General features: G+C 34.0%; 1 protein-coding gene across 1 annotated transcript; it reads right to left on the reverse strand.

Annotated features, from left to right (window-relative positions):
- LOC149426189 (uncharacterized) lies at positions 1-27414 on the reverse strand. The gene is made up of 2 exons (XM_089635972.1): positions 27136-27414; positions 1-2539 (listed from the first exon to the last, which is right to left on the reverse strand). The coding sequence occupies exon 2, from the start codon at positions 2522-2524 to the stop codon at positions 2309-2311; it is 216 nt and encodes a 71-aa protein (XP_089492098.1). The 5' UTR covers positions 2525-2539; positions 27136-27414; the 3' UTR covers positions 1-2308.
- Positions 27415-27582: the final 168 nt, after the last annotated feature.

Here is a 27582-nt window from a genome sequence, read left to right on the forward strand (position 1 = left end):
TACATAAAGACTCTTATATTCTACACAGATACAATTCGTTTGATTTAGATCATTTTTTCCGGATTCGTTGATAATAAAGTATACAAATTTTATAATCCATGATAAAAAAAAGTATTTTCACGAATGCTGGATTTAAAACAAAACAAACTGAAGATTTTAAATACGAATACAAAAAAAACATAAAGTTATAATAATAAATTTAAAAAAAAAAAACAAACGATCAATGACACATTTCTGAAAATGTTTTATTTCTGCAAAAGCGAAATAAAATAAATATATCATTACAATATAATTTTAGAAATGCAACAAAAAATAAATAATGTTCATATAAATTCACTCGTGAAAGAAATTCAATGAATACTTTGGTGATGCAGCGACATATAAACTGATGAAAATATCGAACGATTATTGATTGTAAAAATCGTTGATTCACAAAAATCACTGTTTCACCACACAACTACAGACATTCGTACAAGTTTCCTAAGACAACATCCAACATAAAACAAGACTTACGTAAGTATTTAATTGACAAAACTATTATCAAAATAATATACCAAACTTCTAATTATTAATTAATCCTACTTATTATCATGCATTTCCGATTATGGAATATTCTTTAGTCTTTGTTTGATAGACGTCCGCAGGTTGGACAAGAATTCGTTTGGTGATTTCCCATCTGGGAGAATAGTATCAATAACTCAACCCAACGAATTTAATTAATCATTTACCGATATTTTATTTCATCAAATTAATCACAAGAGTTTTGGCGCTGAATTATTCAAAAAATATATTAATTGATATTATTTATTAAAAATATAATTTCCCAACAGAAATTGATAAAAAACACATAATTATTTCCTGTTTTGTGTGAATGCCACACAAGAATCCCAGCTGTTCGAAACCAGTAGGGCTATGGTACACCAAATTGGAGATTGTGATGGAGAAGAACATGGGGGGAAGAGAATGAAAATGAAGGTCAGGAAGTACCTGGCCATCCAGATCTAGGAATACTAAACTAATACCATTTCAATTATTCGATTCATATAGCCTCTTTCGATATGGAAGGAGATGTTAAAATAGTATTTTTATTTTGTTTTAAATTGTACCTAGATGAGGAAAAATACTATGAGATTTTTATGATTTATGTCCGACATTTGTAATTGAGTTTTTCGCTCTGCTAAAACCGTAATTTTTCATTCTATTAATGAATTAACTATAAATTTCTATATTAATTTACTTTAAGGAACGCTGTAAACTAATTTCAACAATGTAACAATTATGTTTGAAATGCACTTAGGTATTAAGAAAAAAGTTTGATATTTGCATGGCAAAGTACCATTATAAATAAATATATCAACATAAACATACAGAAGATATTAAATGTTTTATATGTTAACAATACAACATTAGTAAAATGGCACTGATTTAATTTATTGTTCTATTTCTTATATTATAAGTAAATTTATTGCTTTATTATTTTACCAAACGGTGCACAAGATGTGAAGAGGTGATTTATACTATAATTATTACTGAATTTCAACTTTCGAAGTGCTTTGGAAGTGTTTGTGATAATTCTCTATAATTTACTGAATAGTAAATTCATTATAATTTCTATTTGGCGTTATTTTGATTTTCCATTTTCACGTCAAAACTTACGAAGGATGCATAAAACCCCCTGAACAAGCTATCCGATTTTTTCTACTATATTTTGAGACAAACGTAAATTATTATCATTCAAACATAAAATAATCACTTCGTCGGGGCAGATATAATTACTATATTCATGCCTGTTCTGATGAAATACACAAAATTACATCACAGTTCCTTTCTAGGTTCCAAAATACAATATTCATTGATATCCAAAAGAAAAAATATTGGTTTATTAATGTAATTATTTGATACTGGAACCACCGTAAGGGATGTTGCCCATGTTAACATATTGAAGGGAATCACGAAATTAGTGATTATCATGAAATTAGAATTTTGTAAGTATCACGAAATCAGTGAATAATCATGAAATTAGAATTTTGTAAGAATCACGAAATTAGAAAAATCTTAATTTCGAAAATATTACGAATCTTGAGTAATCTGAATTTGGAAAATAATCACGAAAATCGTGAAAGGTAATGTGAAATAAAATCATGAAATTTATTAAAATTACGAACTCGTTACAAAATTCTAGAAAGTCGTGAAATTCTCGAAAACTGGGAAATTCTAAATCATGTAAATCGTGAATAAAATCATAAAAATCTGATAATCTAGAAAATCATAAAATCACGGCAGTAGTACACCCGTCGTATCCATCCCTTTAACACCCTTGGCGTAACATCATGTCGGCCATCCTGAAGACCCGGAGCCAGCCGAAGAGGTCCTGCGCGCGCGGCTCGGGCTCCACGCCCCCCGCGTCCCCCGACCCCTTGGAGGCGCGCGAGGGGGCGCGCTCGGCCCCCTTGTCCTTGGCCGGGGACTTCTTGTCGCCGTTCTGCTTCTTCTCCGGCTTGCTGAGTTGCGGTGAGGCGGTCATTATCAACGGATTAAACTGGAATCAAAGTAACGAGGAATGTAATTTTTTTTGTGAAAACAGTAAAGTAGCTAAGATTAAAAGCCTATATTTCTGTGAATTGTGTGAAATATGTACAAAAATAATATTTTTCTTTACTAAAAATATATTATATCTAGGATTCACATTATAATAATGCTAGATAATATATGTATACATCGTAAATTATAAAATACAAAGTAGTTAATAGTTAGTAATTTTTTAACCCTACTGTCTAGCACTTTAACGGGAGTTCATTGTAATTCATGTATCATAAAAAACACAAAATAATATTAATAATTTTTACCCAAGTAAAAGATGAGTCCAGAAATATTCGACAGCGATGATAAGTAGGGATATAGATTAATATTATATTATGGAATTAAAGTGATTTGATTAATATTCCTATAATTAATCAGACCTAATCACATATTAGAAACAGTCTGTCATGTAGAGAATATTATGTAAAATAAACAAGTAAATACAAATGTTTTGGAAAATCTCGAATATCGTAAATGTACGCTTATTGAAATTGCACTAACTTTATATATTAACGTAAATATACAAGCATTAGTCACGGAGAAATGTGATGATAGTAACTGACACCCAATTAAAGGAGAATGACCAGTGATACTAGTGCAACTCTTCCGGGAAATTCTGACAAAAGAACGAAACAATAGTTAGCAGAGGCGGATTTGCAGTCTTGGCCGCCCTAGGCCCCAGACCATGTAGCCGCCCCTTTCTCAGTACCCATCATATTGACCAGGAGTATCCAAACTTTTCAGTAAGTTCCTAGGGTCAAAACCGTTTTAATTTTCCTGCCATTATCATTCATGGTTCATAGGGTGAGATTTGTCCAGGTATTGGTGGCGGATTCGTCTGCCCACCTGCTGCGTGGCGGGCCGGATCGAGAGAGAATTGGTGAGGGAGGCCTTTTGACCTTTCCAGCCGGACTATCTTGACCCATCGCCTTGCACCGCAGTTGGAGGGATGTATTCATACTTATGTCACTCCTGGACACACTAATCCCCAGATTCCTACCCACCCCTCATACATTTTCCTTTTCAGAACTTCCTATCCTTCCCTTCCTTAAAAAGACCCTCCACACAGCATCACCAACATTCATATCGCATCATATCGCTCGCCGTACATTCCAAATTGGAAAGTATGGCGAGCGATATGCTGAAATACGCCATCCCACGCATATTATAGCTCTGTGTGTGAACACGCTATTATGCATAACAATACCTAACGCGGTTCAGTCACTAGCGCAACTGAATCACGGTAGGGATTGGAAATACGCGAGCGGGCGAGCGACGGAGCATGATAGGTGTGGCGAGGGCGGCTGCGGGGCGTGGGGGCGCGCTGTGTGCTGTGTGTGAACACGCTCTTGCATATCGCTATTTCGTACGTAAAATATTTAGGTACTTAGGAAGTAATTTCTTGTTATCATCTGTGACTTTTTTGTCACGATTGGCCGCCCCTAATATCTGGCCGCCCTAGGCCCGGGCCTACATAGGCCTAAGGGCAAATCCGCCTCTGATAGTTAGGTACAAACAGAATTAGACTGTGAATTGAATTACAGCGTGAGTCGAGCATTAACAACTGCTGTATTCGAATGAAAGTACGCAAATCTCGCAACAACAAACTAACCCAAATAGCTAAAGTTTAATTGGTGGTTTCGACCACATTTGTAAATATCTTCTGATACCTAGAAGTAGAAGTGCCGCCATTCGTGAGGCACGTTATCGCCTTCTTAGAGCGGCCTCTTTGAATGCCAATCCACTGCAAAACTCTTGCAGAACTGCATCAGTAAAACACAATAACAAAAATGTATTATTATTTTTCTCTTAGAAAATCGTTGTAGTCGCTGGCCCGAATTACAACTATTTTTAAGACGGGAAGGGTCTCTATACCTAACGGTGGGTAGACCAAGGTTATAGAAGAAGATGATGAACTGAAGATTAGGAAGCGGAACTTTATCTAACAAGAGCGAAGACTTGATACAGAGAGCAATCGATATAAGCGTGCTAAGTATATTATTATAGTGGGACTACAAAACAAATAATTGATTACCAAACTAAAGTAACATAAAACGTAAGATGACACTGAAAGATAAGAAGTGCTCGAGTGGAGACCTATGATAGCCTACGAAACTCGGGATGATCAGAGACCACTGGTCTATCATCAGATGGAAAAGCAACAGGTTCAAGGCGTATTAGGACAACTTAACAGCTGACTGACAGGATTGATTGGCGAATCGAGAGGGATGCATGGGTTGAAATACTGACGTTAATAATTACGATAAATTGAGGCCTCTAGAAACAAAGACGGAAGTGTCCACCAAACGTCAAAAATGAGTTGAATATGCAGTTTTATAGAGAAAGGTTCATTCTATCTCGAGAATATATCTGATTTTAATATAATTGTCATTAAACCATAGTATTTTGGCTTTAAAGTTTTGTTGTTGTAACAAATACGGCAGTGTCCACCTCCTTCCGAAACAAAAGCGGCAGTTTTTCAAATAGCCAATCAGGAGCCTTTATTCATAATGGCGGCCGTACTTGAATTCATACAAACTCGTGCGGAAGCGTGAGTGAATCGTGTAGTGAAAAGTTGTTATTTTTTGTGGAAATAACCATTTATTGTTAGTGGACGTCAAATATTCCAAGAATGGAAACTTTCCCCGATATATTGCCACCGGAATCAGTGAGAAAACGTGTCAAACAACCGCATAAATGGAAGGCAAACATCGCCAAGAAAAAAAGGTAAACCGTCATCATGTTGTAGGCAAATGTCAAAATATGACATTTTTAGATTTATCTGAATTTGTTCACAATTTTTTTTCACAATTAATCAAGTAAGGGGAGATGTCTACTAAATAATAGTAACTAATCGTTTTAATATTATTCACAGATATTCTCCAACGTGTTTACCATCTGCTCCCGCTTGCAACCACAAAACTTCAAAAAGTTTTCAATGCAGTAGCATTAAAATGACAGATTTGATACGTTTTCACAAGATTTTTTACTCACGTAAGGACAAAAAATATCAAGATGCACTAATTTTAAAATTTTGTAAACCAGTATCCATTAAACGTCAGCGACCTAGGAAAGGCACTTACAAAACAAAACAATTTCAAACAAAATTTTCATTTAGATTGTCCGACGGCTCCATAATTCCAGTGTGTCAACAAACATTTCTAAAGAGCATAAATATTTCAAAACAAAGGGTGCAACACATAATGGAATGTTTTTATAAAACTGGCAAAATTGCTACGGAAAATCGTGGTGGCGATCATCGGAGTCGTCATTTCGTGGAAAGGTTAGAATTCACCATGAATTTTATAAAGAAGTTCAAGTGCACTGAAGCACATTACTGTCGAAATGCTTCAAACCTTCGAAGATATTTACCTTCTAACCTCAGCATTCGGAAGATGTATTTAATGTGCAAGAAAAAAGCACAAGAAGATAAAGGAATTACCATCAGTCAATCATACTTCAGGAGTGTGTTCAATAAAAAATTTAATTTGGGGTTTGGAACTCCTCGCACTGATGTTTGTTCGACTTGTTTGCAATTGTCGGAAAAAATAAAACAAACTTCGGACGAACGTGAAAAAGTAGATCTGATGATAAAAAAACGAATACATAAAAAAAAATATGACGAGTTTTTCAAATATCTAAAGGAAAGGAGAAGTGATTTGGTAACAGTTTCCTTCGACTGCGAAAAAAATCTGGTGTTACCAAAAGTGCCTGACCAGCAAGCCTACTATAGTCGGCAGTTATATTTTTATAACTTTACGACTGTAGTTGGTTCATCAAAAGAACCGTTAACTAAAGAAAATGTATTCAGTTACTGTTGGTTGGAAAATACTCATGTAAAGGGATCCAATGAGATAGCATCTGCAGTATACCATAGATTGAAGAATCTCCCCTTAGATGGGATCAAAACAGTAAGACTGATGGTTGACGGGTGTCCAGGCCAAAACAAAAATTCCATCATTATAGGCATGTGTATGCGATGGTTTTCTGAGGCTCCAGCTAGTCTTAAAAAAATTGAGTTGATTTTTCCGGTAACTGGACACTCTTTTATGCCAGCCGATAGAGTATTTGGTAATATAGAAAAAGAAATAAAAAACACGAACAAATTATCCAACCGGAAGAATACTACAATATTGTATCCAATTTTGCTACAGTTATAAAGTTGGGTACCGAGGTAGAAGTAAGCGAATGGAAAAATGCTTCGCAACTTATTCTGAAGCCTACATCATCATGGGCATCTCGATTTTCGGAGACGAAAAGGTTCATTTTGAAAAGAAACAAGAATAAAACTACTATTCTTTTAAAAGGAGAAACAAATTATAGATGTGACCTATCAACTTTCCATAATATCTGCAAGAGGAATTTAACTGCAAATATGATAAATCCCAGTTTAATTGAGGCTAATCAAATTTCGGTTAATCCTTTAAAATTACGAGATGTTGCAAAACTGCTAAATATCCACTTTGGCGGTGACTGGAGAAATATTCCCGAATTGAATTTCTACTCGAAATTATGTCCAACTACTTCTCTTGTACCTCAAGAAGAAGAAGATGATTATGTTCACATAGAATGTAATGAGGTATCGGCAGAAATCGTGTCAGACTTATTAATGATTTAGTTAATTTTTGTATTATTTTATAATTTAGTTAACTTTTCTTTAAATCTATTTTTACCTTTAATTAAATCTATTTTACCTTTTTTAAATCTATTTTCTGTTATCCAGAATTTATGAAAATTTCTAAGATAGAAGTGACCTATCAACTTTCAATAATATCTTCAAGAGGAACTCAACTGCAACTTTTTCAATAAAAAAAATCTTCCTAAAAATATTGTTTTCTTACATTGACTGCAACATCTTTGAAATTGTCATTTACATCAAAACCGGCAGTTTCCAACTGTTTGTGAAACAAAACAGCAAGTGTCCAAAATGGTCAAAATGATTGAAACAAAAACGGAAGTGTCCATCAAAAAAATTCATTTTTTAAAGAAACTGGGGCATTTAGATACATAGATGATTTAAAATAGTATTCTTAAACCGGTTTACTATCATATTATTAAAATTTCCTTGCATATTGATGAATAACGGACTGATTAAACGTTTTTTTTAGATTGCCAACAATTTAACAAAGTGGACACTTCCGTCTTTGTTTCTAGGGGCCTCAATTACTCAATGACTCAATTTATTATTAATTAGTGGTTCGCTTCTCTGATCTTGATCTGTTTTCTTCGATAGACATTTTTTTAAACCTTATCTGCAGCATCATTGTATCACGCTCAGAGCCACCAGAAGTACAGATTCCCTTTTTGGGATTCATCTTATTCCCAATATGGACTTGCGCGAACAGATCACAAGACACGTGAATATGGAACATGGCGCCTACCTGCATTAATTAAGTACACAATATGCATCACGATTTCCTAGGAATGATCGAGGCATTTAAAGTCCACAAAAGGCTTTGTAGCGGGTACTGTATTAAATGTCAAATACAATGTCAACACTCACCTACTACTGGTTTGTAGTAACATTTGAAAATGAACAATATTCGAACAAAACAAAGAGTTCTGTTTTCGGGAGTTGTATATTTATTTTGCTGAAGAACACTTCATGGAAGTCAAGTCAATATTGTAATTCGGAGAGAGCAATTCAAAAGGTTGGAAAATATTGTTTATGTACACAATAAATCTTGAAAACCTGTTCTAAAAGTTAGGTCACTCTGGTAAAATGACGCTTGCTCTTTAACCGCTTGAATTATTCATTGAATAATGCTGAAGTAGTAGTACCTATGTGATAATAGTTATTGCAGCATCGTCTTTAATACCTACTGAGAACTAGCGTTTGGCATTATCGAAATATCAAATTCTTAATGATTGTTTCATTGATCATGCAATGGCATTTCGATTACTTAAATAATCGAATCAGTTTTATTCTTATTAATAAGTAATCGAAACATTACGAAATGTAAAAAAATCATTTCGAGGTATATTTTATTTCGAAAGATTTTGTCAAATGGTTTATAAATATATATTATGTTATGGCCAGCATTGTGGTTTATACCAGTTATATAGAATAATCGTAAAGACACAGGGCCTATATAGATTGTCGCCTATGATGAATGAAAAAACTGTCACTTTATTTTTAACCACTTTATTGAGTTATAAGGTCAACCGGTTTCGGTTCTACTCAACCTTCTTCAGGATAATCAAGTGACTTCAAATGGTTTAAAAAAAAGTTTAAAAAAAAATCATTCACATAATGTTAAGCCACAAAGTGTTTGCTTTCGTCGATAATATAAAAAAAGTTTTGTTCGAATTTAATGGTAACCCCCCCTAAAGGAAGACATAGCCGTGGAGTGAGGGGAGGAATTTCTTATGCCACTACTGGGGGAGGAAGTTAACAAACGCGTGTTTCTGTCGGCATTATCAGAGAGGAAGATATCAAAAAAATTAAGCAATCAATTCGAAACAATTTCCAAATTTAATATTAAAATGTTTCGAATAAAAGTCCGTCGCGGCTAGAAATATTTCTATGAATAGAGTTGACATTCAGATACTCGCCGAGCGCAAGTGCTATTCATTTAAAGTGAATTGAGTTCAGTTATAATTCATAGACTTGGCCTCAATAATTGTATCTCCTATGAACCTTGCAGAGGTTTTTCTTTTGTTCCCTTAGTTTCAGTGTTATTTTAGAAAAAAATTTTAAGAATATTTTCCTCAACGTTCTTTCTCAACTAAGCACAATTAAAAATAAAATAGACCGCTTCACATGATTTCGGTTTATGAACGTAAATCGTAAATTAATCTATAGCATATGTTAGTTTTCGCCTATTCTACACGTGGATCATTACTAATAACTGCAATTACTAATTTAATTACAAAAGCTATGAAATAATGTCAAATGAGCTATTTTTTCAAAGGTTTTTAAACAATATAAAATGTAATGTAAAAATTACTATGAATGTAAAAGAAAATTATTTTCCTCAGGATAACTAATTCAAATAACTCAAAAAAAATAAATATATATATATATATATATATATATATATATATACAGGGTGTATCGGCACTAACCCGACAAACTTTAACCAGCTATTCCTTAGCACATTTGGAGTAAAAAATGTTATGGGCACTTTGCTGTCCGGTAGCATTTTTTTTTCAATTAAAAACAAAAAAATTTAAAATTTCCACACTACATCACTGTCATTGGCATTGCGTTTCGTGTTAAACAGCTGTTATAAGCAAGTATGTCAAAAAGCGTCTTCGCTCTTTCGCACACACTAAATAATAATAGTTAAAAATGAGACGAATGGTGCCGTGCTATTTCGTTGTGACTGTAAACGTGCGCCAATATAGGTACACACGTGCATTATTCAACGGAATTCGAATAAAATATTTGCCAGATGGGTTTTCGAACTTTGTCAAAGGATAAAACAGTGGTGACATGTGGTGAAAATATGAATAATAAAATTTTTATTAAAAAAAAACGTTACCGGACAGCAAAGTGCACATAAGATTTTTTACTCCAAATATGCTAAGGAATAGCTGGTTAAAGTTTGTCGGGTACGTGCCGATACACCCTGTATATATATTTTGTAATATGAGATAGACTTGGAGAAATATAAAACTCAATAAATAGACTGTTAACCCCTCAGGCTAATTTGTTCGGTTTTGGAAACAAAAACAGCTATTGTCCGTTGAGTCAATTTGTTCGCTTTTGGGAACAGCTCAGGTGGTTTTATAGAAATCGTTGTGTCTCCCTTACTGTTACGACGATTAATATAATTTTAACGGTGTTAGAAAGAGAAAACATGATGCTTTACATTCAAATCTAGAAGTTAACCACAAAATAATTGATATGTACGTACACCTTTGTGATTACCTTAATGATTCCTACCGCAATTTGAAAAAAAATTATGAAACTTTGTGATTTTTTTATTAATTATTTTTGCATGAAAAGACAAAAAAGTGAGGTTATAATATTTTTTTCTAAAAATGAAGACAATGTTAGTAGTTCTTAATCGAAGTATGATACAGTTAAAAGTGACCGAGGGGAATAGGGTCCCATTAGCTCAGTTGGTAGAGCACTGTCCCGGAAAGACAAGGGTCCTGGGTTCGAGTCCCAGATGTGACCGTTTCCCTTTCCGATTTTTCTATTTCAGATCTTCGTTTAGAAATCACTAATATTGTCTTCAATATTTAAAATATTACAATTTGAGGTTTTACTCAATAAAGTTATTCCGAAAAATAAATATTCATTCTAGACTTGCAGAAAAGTCAACAGATTTCGCACATTAAAAATAAAAAATAAGATAGGTTTATCTAAAAATACGCTGTCTGGATTGCATTTAGTTCGGGTTGAATCTTGCGATCATACATAAAGATAGTTGCCAATAAAAATGTGCGGTGAAAAAATGAAGACAATGTTAGTAGTTCTTATTCGAAGTATGATACAGTTACAAGTGACCGATGGGAATAGGGTCCCATTAGCTCAGTTGGTAGAGCACTGTCCCGGAAAGACAAGGGTCCTGGGTTCGAGTCCCAGATGTAACCGTTTCCTTTTCTGATTTTTCTGTTTCAGATTTTCGTTTAGAAATCACTAATATTTTTCTTCAATATTTAAAATAATTTTTTCTAGTAAAATGTATGTGTTTTTTTATATCAGTAATTTTAGTTTAATGTTTAGACAAAAGGTGAGCTATTAAAAGCGTTTTTCATAACCTTTCAAAAACCGATTTAGTTTTCGGATACGTTCAGATATATATTCCCTTTATTTGGATTTTATTGCAACGAGGAAATACAAACAAATTCTCTGACCATCTTACAGCGTATAAAGATAAGAAATATAAAGGGAAAATATTCCAGAGGCCTGAGAGGTTAAATTGTGAAATCGATAAATAAGTTCATGTCTTCTTCGTCCTGAACATTGCTTCAGTTTGTGTTTAGTTGGGTTCAACTGTAATTAAATGCCAAAGCAGAAATAAAAAAGGATGTAATTTATTTCTTCTGTTTATAAATTCATCACGAAGTCCCCGAGCAACTGTAGTAAAATGTATCGTTTTAATGAATAGTTAAAGTTATTTTCATTATAGTTTTATGTGATAACGCCATGTCACGCTGAGAAGCTTTTATTTATTGCGTACTTAAACTGACACCCCTCAATTTCCCGCATTATATTAAAATGTGTCGCGAGTTGGGGGAGTTTATTGCCAACAATTTAAGAATTTTGTGTCATGAAATGGGGCTGTCAGTTTTTAACGGCGATGTTCCTAAAACTGGCAGTTTTTAACGCAGTCATTCCTTATGCTGTCATTTTAGGGTTGCCAGTAAAACGTTGCAGTTAAGTCGCTGAATAAGATAATACACACTAGAAATGCCTTCCATGTAAATTTTAATGGAAATCGATGTCGCCACTGACTAAATACCTCTTGGTTCTAGCCCGTTTAGCACGCGCTCTGCCTCTCTTGCAATTCAATTTGATCAAAAATAAAATTTTATAATGATGATCAAACACAGTTCTGTTTTTGAAATTTAAGCAAAGAATGATCAGACTTTTAGATGGCGAAACAAGCCCTCATTCTTCTTTATCTATGCAGTAAGTAGTTGGCAATCATTAATTAGTGACGGAAGGTTGGCCGCTGGGCAGAGCCTTGACACTATTGATTGTGGAATCAGACCTATACCACCACTAGCACCAGCGGTACCTACCTTATCTACCTCGGGCCGGAGACATTAATTTCCTGGCGGGTCAGCTATTTCGGTCAATGGACTCACCCGTGTGGAAAATGTTGTTCCTTCTATAGGAAAACCGTTTTGTCGATTGGACTAGTAAAGATTCGCCCATTGAATGCATTTTTGTGATATAGCACCTTTATTTCAGAATCTTTATATTATATTATATACCTACCCGTGAAAGGATTTATTAAATTCCTTTCGAGAAAGAATGTTTTAAAGTTCTCGTTCCAACAATGATATAAAATATAAATTTAATCTTCCGCGCAATAATTGAATTTGACTAACTGGAGCAAACCGGAACGGTATTCATCTGATTTTCAAGATTCCTTCGATCCTCTTCTGATGTAACACTAATTTTCTTCTTATTTTGACCGTCAAGTGTGCAACATTTCATCAAGAAGTATCAAAGTTCTGCCCTAAGGGATGTGAAAAGGGGATGAGGATAGTTTATTGAATCCTTTTTATATAAACAAGACAGTGACCTTTCTCTCGTGTGAAAGATCAAGTGTGCAAAATTTCATCAATATTCGAATAAAACTGTAGATTTGTGTAAAAATCAAATTCACGCCGCCCGCCCTGCCACAGGCACTCTTCATTATATAAATAGACTAGCTGAATTCACATTTTTTTCGAAATCAGATGTAAACAGTGACCTTTCTCTTATTTTGAATTCGTCAATCTCGAAATCAAACCGTAGATTTGTATACAAATCAAAGCCACGAAGAACCAATCAGAATATTTTTTTAACATTTTAAACTTTGCTATTCCGGTTGGAAAAAAATGAATACGAGCATTGATCACATCTTTGAAAAACATGTTTAATAACAAGAGTTTTTTTTAATAATATGGCGTCATTCTTCATAGAACCTGTTAACTTACAGTCATAGTTCAATAGGGTTAATCCTTCAAACCAAATTGTAATTATGCAAAAACTAGCTCGCCTTGTTTGTGTTACCTCGAGGGTATTGTAATAATAATAATAATAATAAATTCTTTATTCCAGGATGTGGGGAGGTTAGTGCAATCCCACACATCCCATAGAGGATATAAGTACCGATAATATTTACATGTAGTAAAATAAATAAAAAAAAAGATTAAAAATTAAAAATTAAATAAAAGATGAAATTAAACCAGAGAAACACGGGAATCCATCGGATCTAAGATTGTGGGAGCAAGTATCTTTCTCCAATGGTCTTCAATGCTCGATCCTGGAGTCAGACGGGATTCTATGATAAGAATGTTTCTGGAATGGTTTATCCTTTCCCTCAGTCCTGCAATCCTGGTTCTTAACAGAGCTGAAAATCCTGGAACTCGCCCTTCTGTAAACATAGAGGAGGCACTGCAGTGCCTGGGGAGTCCGAACATCAATCGGTAAGCGTTGTTATATTGCACCCGAAGCCTTTCCATTGTTCTTTTCTTGAAATTAGCCCAGAGCTCGCATGTGTACAGGGTGGTGCAAAAGGCTAAGAAGAGCGTCTTTTTCACTCGTGGACTACAGAGCCCAAATCTTCTACTGAGCATGTTACATTTTATACTCAGTACACGCCTCTGCCTGTCAATATCTTCATCATCCGTTAACTTGTTGTTGATGACATGTCCTAGATATTTTGTGGTTTCTACTGTTTTCAGAATCTCACCATTCAAAAAGACAGGGGGAATGTTTTTTGGGCCTTCCCCGTGTTTTATGACCAACAGTGCTGTTTTTTTCGCATTATAGATCATGTTGGTTTCGTGAGCAAATTCTTCACAGATTTTCAGGAGAATTCTCAATCCCCGTATTGACGGTGCCATCAGAACCAAATCATCTGCGTAGCTCATATTATTAACACATAGACCTCCGATGTGGCAGCCCACTCCAGCATTGTTTAATCTGTGGGTTAATTCGTCCATGTATAGATTAAACAGTACTGGGGACATACATCCTCCCTGTCTGACCCCGCTTTTCAAGAAATAGGGTTCTGAGAATCCGTCTTTCCACTTTACAAGGTTTTCTTGCTGACGGTGCCATGATTCGAGAATTTTTACCACTTTCCATGGTATCCCTCTTTCCTTTAGTTTTTAATAATAGTAATAATAATGTGTTATCTCTATTAGTATTAAAATGATCATTATAACAATATTTCCAATGAAAAATTAAATGTATTTGAGAAAATAATGTGAAGAGCCTCAATAAAAAAAAAACAATAAATTATTAAAAGTTTAAATAAAATCTAAATTTTTAATATGTTTTATATATTTTAGAGAAAGGAGAATTACCTCGTGGTCGAGGGGTGAGGCTCCCCACTAGCAAGCAGGGAGGTGGCGGGTTCAAATACCGGCGTGCACAAACAAATTAGAATTGATTAATTTGTGTTATTTCACAAATTACTCATTTAAAATAATAAATTATATATTTACGGCATATTCCAGAAAGGAAGATACTCACAGCCTGAATGTGATAACTGATTTAACTATTTAAATAACTTTCTTATAAAAATACAGAAAAAATCGAAGCAGTTTTTTTTTTCAAATTAACTTTATTACTTTTTATAACATCTACTCAAGCGTCTATCTCGAGTTAAGTCTCACTAATCTAACTTTCATTTATGTTTGTGGGGATCAGTAAAAGAAGTAAGAAATCAATGAAAGTCTTCAGATAAAAGCCATCTGCACCATCAGCCTTCTGAGCTGAAAAGCGATAAGATCAACATCAAAACTTCATCGCCAGTTCCATTTCCCGAATCGAGGAGCCAGAATGGAATCAAGTGTTCGCAAAATGGAAAATGCTTTTACTGGGAAAAGATAAATAAACGCGGAATCGGAAACTTTCTAGGGAATATATCTTAACGGAGTTTTTTTTATAAAGATTGGAGGTTTTTTATGAAACTTACTACAAAAATAAACTAATACCTGTCGTTTGTATTTTTAGTGACATATTCGTCGATGCAAACGATAAACCATCGACATTTTTAACATAATGATGTTACACGTAAATATTGTTTTTATGTCAAAATATTATCACTGATAATTTTTCGTTCACCAAAATTGTACACCATTGTGATGTAAGAAAAAAATTAAGTATCCATTGTATATTACTGACACTTGTATAAAAAATATAACCATTTTATGTACCCAATAAGCTCTATGGACGCATAAAAGAGTAAAATATTAACGCATAAATATTTTACATATTTCATCAGACATACTAATTTCGCTGGTAATGAACTCGGATTTGTTCTGAATTTAAATGTCATTTTCAAAATTATCTACCATAATTATTAATTATTGGTAATATAAAATTTGTAGTATCATTTTCAAAATTCGAACTGATGTGATTTCAAAATTCAGAAGAGCGATAAAGTACCTAGGTAGGTACCTACCTATAATAGTATTTTTGCATAGTATTTTTGACCAGAGAATTATTTTAATTCTTTATGTTTGAATTTTACATAAGATTGTGTTTTTATACCATAACACTCAATGTTTTTTGTTATAGTTTACAATGAACACAATAATATTTATTATCCTTGTTGAAACATCAAATAGCAGCATAAATTATTTTTATATTTCTCAGAAATTTGTGGTTTGCATTCGACTCTGAGATTAACCAAATGAAAACAAATTTATTCAAAGCCGCATTCAAACAATAAAACCACAAAATATTCTCCACATTCCGACTAGTACCACAGGCCTGTCTCTAATGTAATGTGTACACTCCGTACACTGTGACTGTACCGTACATGCGACATTCGGTTCATCCAAAGATATTGGAAGAACGAGATATGCTATGTTGGCCGCCGGACCGTAGCCGGAGTACTACCTAATTAGGGTACTTTGAACGGTATCGGGACGTGTACGCACAGAAATCTGTTCTATGTATTAGTGCGGATACCTTAGCGCAAGCGAAGGTGTGCAGTAGTATTGGTGAACAAAACCGGCGACACTCGGCAAAACAATTCCACTCAGTACGAACTGCTCATAGCACATCTCGTTCTTCTAATATCTTTGGGTTCATCCCATTATTACGAGCGCAAGAAGTTCAGCATCTTGACAATACAGATTCTGATTACGAAATGGCTCACAAAGGAGTCTTTAGCTGGAGAATGTAGAACGAGACATTGCAGCACTTTACTATGCCATGGAACAAAAAAAACACCTGATCAAATATGTAGACCGTAGACAGACCAGAAGCCTAATACCTGCATTACGCGATACTTTTTTCATACCGATCCCTATATCGTGACCGGTACAAAAATTATTATTTTTATTCTTTTGATTTCATGCAGATAGTTTCCATTAAAGAAATAATATTTTGAGACGGGACTAAATCGTCAAAAAATGGAAACACCTAGAACATAACCATATATCACAATCATGGAAGCATCTGTCACTGTCTTCGAGTTGTGTCACGTGCTTTGTCATTATCCAATAGATTTTTTAGTTTACCAGTTCGTCTTTGAACCTTTATCATAATGATTTTTATAAGTACTTAGCCATTGCGAAATTGCCTACCTGATCACCGTAGCTTGATCGATACGATATTCGTATAATATATGAAGTGAAACTACCCAAACACGGTAGCGCAGATGCCAAAGCCATAACTGTCATAATAGCATAATACGAGTAGCATAATAGCATAATAGCATAACAGCCATAACTGTCATATGTATACTTCATATGTTTATATGAAGTTATCTAAATTAACACATTTATTCTATGAGTTAACAATACATATGCAAAGTTCTCGTGTATTATTTCCTCAAAACAAAATGTCAAGTCAATAAACATACCTGCGAAATTAACAATACCTAAAAGTAATACAATTTCGCAATCAGTAATAAACACTTTTGTAGTATTTTTTATTAACACTTTAAATGTAAAACAGAATCATCATTTTCACGTAATATAGTTACGTAAAACAATGTGAGATGGCAGATGTCGAATAAGGTCCGCCATCTTAAAGTGTGCGAAAATCGGTAATACCAACACACATTACATAATGTACAAACTATCAGGAATACGTCTCTTTTTTCATCCCGAATAGATAAACTGTATGAAAAAAACATGGAGTAAAACGGGTATAAGTCGAGGTATCTCGTGCATCTAGAACTGACACGTGTGATAAAGTGACATGATCATGATTAGATAATAATGTTACAGGCTCGTTGACTCTTCCCGTGTTTATGACAGGAAGGCTAAACAGTATTACATAACACGTGTATTCACTCCGCTGTTGTAATGCAGTTAAAATTTCAAAGGCACGTGCTTTGTATTAATTTTTATTACTTTTTTATCAAGGTAACCTTAAGTATTAAATGCAGTCTTTCTGCCTTTCAAATTCCAGCTAATGATGATGGCCGATTCATCTATTTTCATATCTTTTAAAAGCTCGGTGCAGATAATTTTAGGCATGGGAATGCTTTTCGATATAAGCGATCTGTCAGTTGAAGCTTACAGTACACAATTTAAATGATTTTCAATTCATTTCTTTGTAACTTTCTAACGGAAATAATTATAAAATACAGTTTTACGTAAAGTTGATGAATAGTAAATTCGAGAATTCATTTCAATCCATGATTATGTTGGCCACAAAGGCAGCGATTGGTAGAAAAGACCAAACCCTACCCCGGGTTGATCATGAGTTTTAGCTACATTAAAAAATCTCCATTATAGCTAATATTGACCACTTGGTTTGAAAAAGCTCGAAAAAATTGCTAGGTACTCTCAAAGCTTTGTTATTATTCGCATATACATTATTTAAGAAACACGATCATTTTATGAAAGAAAGTTAAAAACTGAAAACAGAATAAGTCCCAATTTTTTCTTTCGTTTCTCTTGTATAATTTGTGCACGAAAAAGAACTAAAGTCTTTTAATAGTAGTACTACAATGCGAAAATCAGAACTCAGACTAATCAAATAATCACGCTAATTTGTACCAACGCCAACAAATAAATAGCAGTAATAATGGTACTTAATCTGTGGCGATATTTTCAGTGCACCTGCCTCTGCCTCTGGTCGCTTTTGAGTTGCCATCAAAGGGAAGCAATCATCATTAAAGCAGTTATATTAATTATGGCTTTCAACTTAGTTTCTTTGAACTCTGAACTTTAAACCGTAACACTCCGCTTGGATAGATCACGTTGTTTCAATTTGTAGGGTTATTATTAATTCGTGTTGAAATGTATTTCTACTATATGGCCTATGAATTGAACATACGAAAGTGATTATTTTATATTTTTCTATAATTCTAATATAAACCCAGCTTTTGAGCCTAACGCTTAATTCGTAACCAAAATTTAAAAGGAAGCTGATGAATTTGTTTGATGTGACAGACAATTCAATAAAATTTAAAAGGAAGCTGATGAATTTGTTAGATGTGACATACAATTCAATAAAATTTAAAAGGAAGCTGATGAATTTGTTTGATGTGACAGACAATTCAATAAAATTTAAAAGGAAGCTGATGAATTTGTTAGACGTGACATACAATTCAATAAAATTTAAAAGGAAGCTGATGAATTTGTTTGATGTGACAGACAATTCAATAAAATTTAAAAGGAAGCTGATGAATTTGTTTGATGTGACAGACAATTCAATAAAATTCAAAAGGAAGCTGATGAATTTGTTTGATGTGACATACAATTCAATAAAATTTAAAAGGAATGACAAAAGGATGTGACAGACAATTCAATAAAATTTTGGTTTAAAGCTAATAAAATACTGATTATAAATATTATATCTTCCAAGCACACCCGACATCATATCTAAATATCGGAACTGATGCATAATGAGCATTGGAGTAAAATATTAATTCACTCAAGATGTACGGATACGTAATGAATTAAAATAACTTTTCAGTCCTGACAACGTTTCGGAACGGACTAAACCTTAGTTTTAAAGGGTAAAATGGAAATGTCATATAACTTACTATAACGTTTAAATAATGTATTTTCACTTGTAAAATTAGCGAGTTTCCTGGAGAATTCCAAAATAAAGGGTTTGTTAAATTTATGTGAACGCTTTCAAATAATATTGTATCATTTCACTACCAAACAAGGGGGTTTCACTACCACCAAAGGGGGTCTATAACTTTATACTATCTAATTAGAGGAATCAGACCGCAGTGCTGGTAGTAATGGAAGAACTCAACTCCCAAGGCGGTTTCGTACAAACAATGGCATATTATGAAAGTAAGCCATGTGGAAGCGAATTTAGAATATTTCGTACATAATTATATTACGTGGTCTAAAAAAGGAAAACATGTTCTCTATATTATTAGTAAAATGTTACCGGCCTCAATGCTAATGCATAGATCACACGATTATTCAGGTTTAACATTGCATATTATATTTAATGATAATAGAATTAATTTCAAATGGTAAAAAAGAGATTAAACTAATTAGATGCATAAGAATGGGTGCAAAAAGTCTCAAAAGAGTATTGGATATAATGGAGATATGAAAGAAAAACTCTTCTACCTAATAATGGAGATATGAAAGAAAAACTCTCCTACCTAATAATGGAGATATGAAAGAAAAACTCTCCTACCTTACAATGGAGATATGAAAGAAAAACTCTCCTACATAATAATGGAGATATGAAAGAAAAACTCTCCTACCTAATAATGGAGATATGAAAGAAAAACTCTCCTACATAATAATGGAGATATGAAAGAAAAACTCTCCTACCTAATAATGGAGATATGAAAGAAAAACTCTCCTACCTAATAATGGAGATATGAAAGAAAAACTCTCCTACATAATAATGGAGATATGAAAGAAAAACTCTCCTACCTAATAATGGAGATATGAAAGAAAAACTCTCCTACCTAATTATATTTAGGATTACGTAATAGCTTAGTACGCTTAGGAATACGGCTGCATATTTCAAGAGAGTCGACTTTATCAGCTTAGGGTTTGATAAGCTGAATAAACAAAGTAAACTGGATATTTTTTAAGATTATAAACACATTGTATTACGTAAAGTGCATCTACCTGCAAGTATGATAGAAGCTACAGAAGTGCATCATTCCGCTATAGACAAAAATGTATCGTCCTAGCAAATCGGTTTGTTCTGAGTCTGTTCTAATGTAGGTATTTTAATGGAGTCTGCTCTAAGGAGCTATCAGCATTGATCCCTGGTGCACCGGTGCACGTGCGTGATACTCGACGTACACGAGCGGAGTACCCGTTCACAGATGATTTAATGTTGGCTTCATGAGAACGGGTTGCTTCTTCGACTCGTTTTTGTGTAAGACGGCTAGTATGTCGAACAAGCTACTGGCATCTGTTTATCCTCCTTCATATAATCCGGGCATTTTCAAGACCCGCATTAATAAATCCTTTCCTATAGCCCCTACCTTAACCCGCCTCACAACGCTGCCCAACCGGGAGGCGACATTTCTCCTGTACCTCTACACTGTACAGACAGGGGCGCTCTATTGAAGTGTCACAAAAAATGTCCAAGTGTTTTGTTGAAGCCGAAGTTTTATTTAATCAGAGAGCTTGTGAGAAACCTCGGAGACAACAATTTTAAAATATGAGCTCTATGAGCAGTCAACAAAATGACTATTTTTTTAAATTTCAAGAGTTTACTTTTGGTTTTAAAGATTTTTATCCTAAAATATAAATACATGATTGTAATTATAGGTCACGTTTAGTAATATACTAACTCTGTGCGGTATTCAGTCTCCAGTGGTTTACTTCGTGATAAGAGTTGTGCAACCGCTGCTCAGTTTTAATACGAAACACTCGATATGGGTTTTTATTTATTGGCATTTATTAACTGCCGTTACAGACACACGGGAATACTTTACCGTTATTATTATTTAACATCGGGCGAATTCGAAAGTGTATGTAATAATTATTTAATCGCATGCGGGTAGTTTCGTAATACGTTGAGAACCTAAGGCAGTAGAGCATTTCAGTATTTGCAAATTGTAAGAACAATTCAATCAATGCAAAGTGCATGTTTTTACTGTGATTTTTACGTAGATCAAGATTACCCCCGTAAAACGTTGTCAGAATGAAAAGTTATAAGAAAATTGAAACCTCATTTGAAGTAATTTAACAGTTTCATTTGAAATTTGAATGCAAGGGGGCTCAGTCTGTTTAGAGATGTAATATAAATTTGTAAAATTCCAGCTGGGCGAAAAACCAGTCTTTTTGGAGATAGTGTAATTTAAATATGTTAAATTCCAGCTGGGCGAAAAACCAGTCTGTTTGGAGATAGTGTAATTTAAATATGTTAAATTCCAGCTGGGCGAAAAACCAGTCTGTTTGGAGATATTTATTGCACTTACTTTTTTATTACAGTTACATATATTAGATTATTTCCGACTTGCAATCTGGTAGTCGCGGGTTCAAATTCCGGCGAGCATAAGTAAATTTTATTTGTGTTATATCATAATTCATAAATCAAAAATAATGTTTAGCATCTTTCAGAATGATAAATTCTTTCAATATACTCATTCAAAATTTCAACTTTGCTTGAAATGTCTTTAGCCGTGTTTGGTGACCAGATCTGAATAGCAAGGTACTTCCCCAACTCCTCTTACCCGCCTCCTTACCCTCTCGCTACCTGCAGCCTCACAACGTACCCCAATTGAAAACGTCATAATCTCACTGGCTCAAATTTATCACTCTCAAATGACATGAATACCAGTGAATACACAATATTTTTATAGTATTTTTATTGCTTATATAAAGCACAATTTTAAATGATTCAGATTTTAAAAGCTAACCATGTTACCTTCATTTTCCATCAATACTCTGGTGGGAGTTACGTGTTCCCATGCCGTACAAGAAGCGTGGGTACCACATCCGCTTCATAATTTGACCGATGTCGGCATTGAACTAATTACAACATGCTTTTAAGTGCGTAATTCGTCCATCTCACGGGCAGGAGATCTAATTTCAATACGGTAGTTACGAAATCCGTCATCTATGGTCAGTTAGCGATATTTGCGACCACGGTCAGAATACTATTCCGACAGTCCGTAGACAAAAGCCGCTGCTTTTAGCGCGGAATCGAAGGTGTCGGATACGCTGTCAATATGCACAACTTTTTAGATAATGTTGTTCTTTATACAAAATAACTGGCTTATTAATGAGTGGAGGTTAACTAACTAAGCTTTTAGACTTAATTAATTCATCTAAGAAGCGACCAATTGATTCCGTTCCAACTTGAAGAAACAAAAGGTATTAGTTTTGACTTATGATATGAACTCATGAACTAATTAACTCTCTTTTTAGTGTCAAGAAGTACATGCGGACTGTCAATGTGTATTAAAGTTATTATTTCAATTCATTCTTAATTTATTAATATTTTTCACTTTTACATGGCCGTCGGACGTTTAGGAATGTCAATTCATATACAGATGCACCAGTGTTGCCAGCGTATATCGATTTCCATTGTCAACATCGATCTGGCTATCAACAGTGAGACCGTCTCGGGAAATCAGTATAAAATCATCGGTAGTTACGCCTATCGATTCGGTATTGTAAAGTTATCGATTTCACTATTCTAGACCCCCTGAAAATAATATATTGACAGTAACTTTAAACGACATATCATTGTGTTTAGATCTTACCGTATTTACAACATGCTAGTACTCTTTGGCGTGACCTTTTCTATCTAAGCTGTTATATATTTACTTTTTGTCAAAGTAGAAAAGTAGGTCCACTTACCAGCATCGTGAGACTCTGTTAACTGACGTGGATTGAGGGAGGCCAAAATTATTAAAAGTACGAAGCGAGGCCATCTGGTACCAGGCCTTTGAAGACCAAGATAGGACTCATGGTCAAAGGGCTGGAGTACAGAAGAGAATGATTGTGAAAAGCAAAAAGCTTAATGACATCATATAGAATTTGAAAGCTCTCCAAGGGCTGTATCGTGCAGCAAAATACCAAAATGAAAATTTTCACGATTCACGACAGCTTTATTGGTTGAGTGGTTACGATCCATGGCTACGAATTCGGAGGTCGCGGGTTTAAGTCCCGGCGTGCGCAATTAATTTGTGTTATTTCGCAATTAATTAATTAAAAATAATATTTACTTGATACAGAGTGATAGATAATTTAAGTGTCGCTCAGCCTGTAACATTCCTCAGTTGGGGAACAATTGGGACTCACATAAAAAAATTATTAAAAAATTTAATCATCATTCATTGTATGAAGGGTGTTCTCAAAATACTGGCGTTTTTATGGGATAAAGAATCGAAATTCGAGCCATGCGACATGACTTTGATACACGGTTTTCCGGTTTCTTCTGATTCATTATCATAAGGGTAGATTTTTTTAGATTCTCAGAAAATTCAAATAAGAAGTAACTTCCGGCTGAAGTTATTTGAGAATTTCCGCCTCGAACTGTCAGGTTTCCATCTGATTGGAGAGCTTGATAACTCGCTGGAGAAGTATCCCGAGTCTCTACCAAAATAAACATTTAACTATTTCGTTCCTCCCGAAATCAAAGAGAACGTCATTCGGGACGCTTTGTTCCATTTAACTCGGAAAGAGACAAATGATGGGAATTTGTCGTAATACGGTCTTCCGCATGTGGCTTTATGAAATTTTCATATTTACAACACCCACATTGAATTAACAACTTATTTTATTTATTAAAAAGCTCCCCGGGTATTTTAAGCGCCTTTGAGATTATATTTTCACTTAAACTGAGACATGGAAACTATTTTATGTTAGGTATTATTATTTTATTGGTACTAGCGCAGACCCGTGAAACATCACAGAGTAGTCAAAATTCTTATAAAAATCAGTTCCAATTTTGAAAATGGCTCAATTTTAAAAAATTTCTGTTAAAGTATTTTATTATAGGTAGTAAGTAGTCTAACGCTTGTCTGAATTCTTGAAACACTCAGTTTCAATTTTGAAAACCAATACTTATTCACAGCAAATCCGAGTTCATTGAACCGGAGTTACAATCGCACAAACAGACCCACAACCTAAATAGAATGTTTGATTTTCTCAAGAATTCAAACAAGCTATATTGTACTTATAATATATTAGAATCAGAAAATTATTTTATTTCCGTATTTGAAATGTGTATTTCATTTGTTTAAATTTCTTACGATTAATCTTGACAATAAAGTGTGATTTCGTTGGTTTTCAAGGATCTGCGCTAGTAATAAATAATAAAATGTCAAAATAAGAAGTACCTACATACGTGTATTACTTTATTTTCCCATGGATTAGTCATCAATCATTGGACAAATATTTCAACCCAGGCGCGCTTAACTTGGCAGATTTTTCATTCAATATTAAATAACTTAAAATTCTATCGATGACGCAATGTTTATTATTATGAATAGTTCAGTCGTGCTATGACACACTTCTCTGGGAGTTTGTCAGGGCAGAATGATTGATGATTGGAGCGCCGGAGCAGAAAATTTTTCATCACAAATTTCACATATCCCAGCGAATTCCTTCATCGCTGTACGTCTCGAACGATTGATATAAATGATTTGGTTTTGTTCCCTCAATACCGGGGCCAACACCCTGGGATTTTTTTAACCATGGAAAAAATTACAATTTATGGATGGATTACTACAAATTATAGATGCTACGTGACCAAGATGCAAAGCACGAAGCTAGTAAATTGAGATATGAAGCTTGTAAGATCGATAAAAAAAATATGGTTAAAACGCTGTCTTTACTTTAGACAATTTTGATAGCACGCACATAATTTCGTTATTTAACGAAAAGCAAATAAGAATATTTCTCTGGAACGGCAGGAAAATATTCAAATTTAAATTTATTCAAATTGAATATGTGGCAAAACATATTTCACTTTAATACCTTTTTCTATGCATTCTCGCCGGATTTGCAAGTCTCCGAAAACTGGCTAACAAAGGAAAAACAAAACCACACTGCGCGTTTTCCAGGTTTGATCTCCATTCATCCGTAACCCGGATGTAATGCTGGCGATGACAACATGAGCGAACTGGGCTAAAATAATATCCCGGGAATATTGAAATTATCTTTCATACAATTTTATAAGCGGTGTTACCAATATTTAGGATAGAGAGATATATTCCGACAATAGAATGAAAGAGATTCTTTCCCAGATTTATTTCACCGTGTTGTTTAATGAATATATTTATATTTCTCTTACTCTATTGAAGTGAAAGAGATTCTTTCCCGCTTTAAAGTGGGGAGACCAAAAAGGGCAGGCCATTGACATAAATACAAAGACGCGTTACGTTTATACTAATCGAACAATAAATAAGGCACGTTTCTGTTTCTAGATTAAAAGCGAATAACGAAACGCATAAGAAAATAATAACTACAACGAATATGTATGAATGAATGAAATGGCTACAAATAACATCATTCATATCGATATCAATCACATTCAGATCCATAACCTCGACGAACAAACGAGCGATCAGAGTAGTAGAATACGATATACGTACTGTCACTAGGTTGTCCCTCATACGCTTATGTGTTTCTGCGTTAGCTGTTTCAATTTATTTTATTTAACGTTTAACGTTTTCGGGTCACAAAAAGCATTGTGAATAATTCTATTTATTGAAATAATAAATGATTTTTGAGTACATGCGCATGGAAAGAAATTCAAATTCAGTTTTTGCTCGAGAATAATTTGTGCACATATCAAAGCCCAGAGAGAGATGTTTGTTGCAGCCGGTGACAGCTTGTCTGACCGATGGGCTTATGTGCGATACTCAACCCAGTAGATTAAAAGTTTGTCCACTGGACGCAGTTCAGTGAAACCATGCGTGTTTTCTCAGTAACAGATCTTCCCTTTTAATTCGTCTAAGTCTCCTGATTTTTTACCACGATATCTCATAAGTTAGGTTAGGTTTAATTATGTATAAATAAGTAGGCTGTAGGTATTTTTTTAATGTAAATAGTCAGCATCAGGCAAACAAAATAATATTTATGATTTAAAACATTAGCACTTTCACTTTTTTTTTTTAAGTTGTGTTTTAATCACGGCGTTATTACAGTGGAATTTCTCCACGAATAATAGTTTGAATACGAGATAATACTCTGATATAAGAGCTATAGCGCCTATTGGTGGATTTTATTATGTGACTTTTGAATTTGTGGTATTAATATTATATAGTTTAAAAAACTAGTCCATTCCTGGTAGATGTAATGGTATTAGAAGAAATTAGATAAGTACCAGCTTACACACACAATACAAGGTGACAAAAATACTCTCAAATGGCTAAGTATATGTAACTTTAAATCTAGGACGTATAACGTATGTAGTTTCTATTCCAACGATAAAATATTATGCTGGTGGCATAGGCTAAATTATAACATTGAACATTAAATTATTGGAAAACAATAAACCAGCCTTCATTTACGTTTTTACATTCGATGAATAAAAAAATATTTCAAAAGCGTACCATTAATTAATTAATCCAATTAAATCAAGGTTTTAAAATCACCACATATATTAAATTGATTTAGTTATTGGTTAGTACAACATCAGGAATAAATAATTGAATTATTTTAAAATCGTTAAACAATTTATGTTGCTGCATTAAAAAATCAAATAAAAATAAATAAATGTTTAAAAAAGTCAATTTTATAAGATTTTTGTATTTCAGAGAAAAAGTTCTTATTCAACTCCGAGATATTACGAGGTTTATTGTATTCGATTTGGAATACACTCGTAATAATGCCTATTATATTCACGAAGTGCGCATTTAAATATTAAGGCATTTTGTAAATACTTTTTTTGTATATTATATGTTCGTAATAAATAATTTCTTTCACAACTCTATTTAACACACATTTTAATAAAATAGGAATTAAAAAGCTGAAAGAAAAAAAATATATATATAAAAGTGTACTTACTTCAAGTCAGCTGTCAGCAATCGAATTCCAAACTGCTGTCGTCGGATTAAATGACCTCCAAAATTTCAGGAAATTTTTTTCACTCAAAATGGACGAACTCCAAATATTTTGAATTTGGAACGAGGGTTGCGCTGTTTGACAGGTAGTGCACTGCGTTTGTTTTCCCTCGAAATGGCACTTTCCAGTTTCCCGGCTGAGGAGCGCTCTGCTCCAGCTGCGGCGGTCTAGTGAACTAACTGGAGCTGGCGCGGATACTATGGATACACTGGATGGCGTGCTCATTGCTCACTGCTCACTGCTCACCATAAATGAACCACTCACTAGATCAATATCTTCGGGTTTTTAGTACTGAGCCCATGGGTCCTAATGTTTGCCATAGATAAAAGTCTGTAACTGAAAAATATACGTCACTACTACACATACTCACCATCGACTAGGATAGAAACT

The sequence above is a fragment of the Hesperophylax consimilis genome, chromosome 1 (assembly GCF_061612785.1).
Source record: "Hesperophylax consimilis isolate HC1 chromosome 1, BYU_Hcon_1.0, whole genome shotgun sequence".
Lineage (NCBI taxonomy): Eukaryota > Metazoa > Arthropoda > Insecta > Trichoptera > Limnephilidae > Hesperophylax > Hesperophylax consimilis.